General features: G+C 45.3%; 1 protein-coding gene across 1 annotated transcript in view; it reads right to left on the bottom strand.

Moving 5' to 3' along the window:
- LOC308327193 (nuclear receptor ROR-alpha A-like) overlaps positions 1 to 3,715 on the bottom strand; it is a 40,310-nt gene extending 36,595 nt beyond the window's left edge. Inside the window, exon 1 of the mRNA XM_080780419.1 lies at positions 3,563 to 3,715. Within this exon, the coding sequence (XP_080636545.1) occupies positions 3,563 to 3,590 (28 nt within the window). The 5' untranslated portion in view covers positions 3,591 to 3,715. The remainder of the gene's footprint in view (positions 1 to 3,562) is intronic.
- Between the last annotated feature and the right edge of the window lie 995 nt (positions 3,716 to 4,710).

Genomic DNA, 4,710 nt, shown 5'->3' with positions numbered 1-4,710 from the left:
TTGTGTCATTGTTGTGAACAACACAGAGAGCAAATGGCTGGTAAGCCAGGAGGCTCTAAAGCTTCTCTCCATTCCCTCCACATCCTCACTAATCTGGAGTGACAGCAGCCGCCGCCATGAGAGCGAGAGAGCGAGATGGGGGGACAACAGATAGAGGGGAAAAGAGCAGTAATGCCAGAGACAAGGATAGAACAAGAGTATAGTTGCTGTGGCTAGCTCAGCAGGGGAAAGAGAAAGAGGGGGGTGAATATTGAGAAAAGAGTCTGGAAGCGTCGTCTAGCATGCGAAGTCTTATGAATGGGGGTTGGGAGTGTAGTGTTGTTGAGGTAGTGCTGATGCTTGGGGAGGAGGAGAGGAGAGGAGAGGAGGTAGTTGTCGAATTGAGGGGGTGAAGTTGGAAGAAGAGGATTATGTGTTGCGAGATCCGGGGGAGCGCAGTAAACAACAGCCCCCCCCTCCCCGACCCCCCCAGGGGTGGCGGGTGCCTAGGTTAATTCCTAACAATGGTATGTTGTTTTACACACAATCACACAGTCACAATCAAAAGCGTTTTATAACCAAGTATGAGGTTCCTCTGAGGGAAAGTGCTTTAGTACGTGTCACAGCAACAATTAACCCCCCGACTTACCACGGTTAATGATTAACGCAGAGATAAACACAGACATAAGGACTCATATAGGACAGTACAGTTACTATAGTAGACCCAACATCCATTCAGACAGTAGACTATAGTAGATAATACTCAACATCCATTCAAACAGTAGACGTCTATCCATTATACCATTTTATTTTATTTTTACGTCATGTCACAAAAGAGACATGTCGGCCGAAACGTTTGTCTCTCTTCTGACGTGATGTAAAGATAAAATAAAAGAGACAACAACTCACTCTCACCACTGTGTACACTGCCCAGTGTAATGATATTGATCTATATATATGACTATACATAAATATATATATAAACAACATCCATTCAGACAGTAGACTATATATTATAAACAACATCCATTCAGCCCGATCTCACCCAATCACTGTGAAATAGCACGGATTGGCAATTTCGTACATACACGCCTAAAACCCCCAAAATATGTACATATTGTACAGATTTTATATTATATTATATATAGTACTGTTTTGACAGCGATAGAGGGGTGGCTTTCACTACTATTGTATGTACGGAAGTGCCAATCTGTGCTATATTTCACCGTGTTTGGTTTTGACATTATTATGATTCTGTGCTACTAGGTGACAACTCTGACGGGGCTTAATCGCTCTACCAATCTTGGCAATGTTCGACATGTTGTCTATGGGGAGGAATTCAGTGTAATATGAACAGCTTTTTGGGTTTTCTAGGCGCGCATGTACGGAAATGCCAATCCGTTCTATTTCGGCGTGTTTGGGTGACACATTAGACACGACATCTGCTCAGCAAGTAGACTGCACAGCAGTAGCAGCAGCAGCAGTGATAGCAGAAATGGCAATACTAATAACGTAGCCTCGGCCGGGAGGCGAACCCGGGACCTATAAGTCCAGTCCGACCTGGAAGCGTGTCCACATGCGCCAGTCAGGAGCTGGGCTCCACTGACTGGAAGAACCTCCACAAACAGCCAACTAACGTGCTGTCGACTACGCTGCATTAGGTCTGTAACGCTGAGGAATGAACGGAGGAACCACCGCTGCCACATGTAGCCTCGGCCAGGAGGCGAACCAGGCCGGAACTTATTGTTATGGTACCAGTCTAGCCAGTAGCCACTAGCCAGGCATGATAGACAAGCAGCTATGCAGCACCGTATAGCCTACAGTAGTAGTAATAATACTAATAATACTACTACTACTACTACTACTAATAATAATAATAATAATAATACATGTAGTTGTAATGACGGAAGCAGTCAATTTAATCATAGTATTATGGACAGGATCACACCTGCTCAGGTATTAAAGTGTATAAACAACCACTGAGTATTGTGTTTTATGCACTGTAGTGATTTGGAAGCTGGGGTGGCAGTTATGTGGCTAGAACAGTATTAGAGATAAAGGAACACCCCCCCCCCTCTCTCTCTCACACTCTCTCCCTCCCTCTGTATCACAAGTGTCAAATACCGCTAGTTCCATATATAGGTCAGTGTAACACCACATGTCAATACCTCTGCAAAATGGACAAACATCAGCCACTACTGCCAGCCATGGAGAGGGAGACAGAGAGAGAGAGAGAGAGAGAGGGAGACAGAGAGAGAGAGAGAGAGAGAGAGGGAGACAGAGAGAGAGAGAGAGAGGCTATGCTGTCACTGTACTCTATAGAGACAGACTTGCACTTCCTAACACAATGTAAAAACTACACAAATGTTACAAAAACTTTGGCTGCAATAAATGTCAATTCCTGTCACAAGAAAAGGGACAACCAGTAGGACACAGATAATATGCAATGTTTTACTTACAGTATACTGTACCTTCTGCTTTATTTATTTCCTTTCATTGATATTATGCTGTTTATTAAATGTCATAATTGAAATTATGCTTTGGCAACACTTGTCAAATGTCATGACAATAAAGCCTGTTGGATTGAGTCGAAAGCATGAGTCCCACGCCATGTCCTATCCTGTCCTGTCCTCAACCCATCCTCTCCTTCTCTGTCCTATCCTGTCCTGTCCTCAACTCATCCTCTCCCACTTCTCTCATCCTCTCTGGCTCCTCTCACCCTCTCCCCTTCTCTCCTCCCCGTCTCCTGTTGTCTTTTGCTTTTTCCTCTCTCCTCCTCTCTTGTCATCTCTTCTCCCGCCAACGGCCACTCCAGAACGGAACAACACGGTTATAGGAAAGAGAGTAGGAGAGAGAGGGAGAGACAGAGAGCGAGAGCGAGATGGAATACATATCCTCCTTCAAGTTACTCACTCTCACCTGAACACAACAATGTATTTCACTTCATTCATGCTGGAAATGTGGGAGACAGAATATATAAACGTGTGTGTGTGTGTGTGTGTGTGTGTGTGTGTGTGTGTGTGTGTGTGACACAGAGACAGGATACTCTTATATCACAGTCTCAGTTTGACAGGTTGTGCAGTTACATGAGGACGTGTCCTTACGTGACTAGTGCACATCAGAAAGAAAAACAGAGTCAGACATCCACAAGTCCCCTCAGTCAGTCAGCCATGATTCAACTAACACAAATACACTCCAAACAACAGAGGCCAGTCGATGTGACACTACAGTCACCCTCTGTCTCTCTTTGACTGTCACTTGAGACCACAAAACACCCAGGACATGAGAGTCCAATGTCAAAGCCACACACACACACACACACACACACACACACACACACACACACACACACACACACACACACACACACACACACACACACACACACACAGAGTTGAACTGAGTGTGTGAAAATGGACGTGGTAACTCTAGAGTTCAACTAAAGCATTCAGCCTTTTCAGTGAGTGAGTGCATGTGCATTTTCTCTCTGCACTTGTTACTCTGTCCGCAGCTGCTGCTCTGTCACACACCGCCTGCATGCAAACCAGAGAGAGGAAAGAACAACAATTTAATTCCCTCCTACCTTTCATGGCTGAGATGACAAAATACATATTTAAAATCCTCGTCCATAGAAAAGAGACCCCCTCGCACTTGTGACAGGCAAAGCTACCTCGCCGGCTTTAGTTCCTTCACCGTTCTCTTCTTCTACTTTGTCTCTGACTCTCTTCTCTGTGTATCTGACAGTCTCTCTCTCTCTCTCTCTCTCTCACACACACACACACACACACACACACAGTCTGTGTGTGAGTGTTGTGTCAGTGAGTGCCTCTCAGCTCCACCACATGAGAATCCATGTGACAGTGATGTCAGCAGCCCAGTGCCCGCCCCCTAAGCTCCGCCCAGGAGGCATCAGATTGGCCGGGGCAGTCGGCCAATCGGAACGCATGGGAGTGGAGTGGCAGCTTGGATGTGCTGTGCTGTGTGTGTGTGTGTGTGTGTGTGTGTGTGTGTGTGTGTGTGTGTGTGTGTGACTGCGTGTGTGTGTGTGTGTGTGTGTGTGTGTGTGTGTGTGTGTGTGTGTGGCTGTGCGGCTGCATGCGCGTAAAGATTAGTATAGATGACGGACAGTATTGTGTTGCACAGTCTCTCTGTCACATTCTTTGCAAGTAAAATAAATATAACAGTTGAACACACATAAACTTCTATCTATGGGCTGAACCGCATGAAGCAGACCCATGCTGAAATGGAAAATGTCTTTTTCAGGAATGCTGCAACGTCAGCGTGCTTTAAGGTTGCAGAAAAACATCTGTACTAGAAGCAGGGCAGCGTTGTCCTCATGTCTACTCTGTTTCCCCTCCTCTCACCCTGACCAAGGTTCTATATCCTCTGTTTATCCCATACAACTCTCTCTCTCTCTCTCTCTCTCTCTCTCTCTCTCGCACGCACGCACTCACGCACGCACACTCTGCTGTCAAGCTGTGTAGTACTTATTACTTAACCACTCATCAATGTTTGCTGAATATTATTTTAAAGCACACACGGGCCATTTATAATTGAGCTATATTCAATGCATGAAACCCGTTACACAAATATTCTACAGTGTCCTCTCACCTTGGAGTGAAGGGGAACGTAATTTTTTTTTTGTATAGAGTAGTGTGGTTAAGACTAAGAGCTAGTGTAAAACATAGCAGGCTGACCTTATATACACTGTGATGTAAGCAAGCAGCTGCA

The sequence above is a fragment of the Protomyctophum bolini genome (genome assembly GCF_963924005.1).
Source record: "Protomyctophum bolini genome assembly, chromosome: 1".
Classification (NCBI taxonomy): Eukaryota; Metazoa; Chordata; class Actinopteri; order Myctophiformes; family Myctophidae; genus Protomyctophum; species Protomyctophum bolini.
The sequence above is the reverse complement of the archived record's forward strand: the minus strand, read 5'-3'. Positions and strand labels throughout refer to the sequence as shown.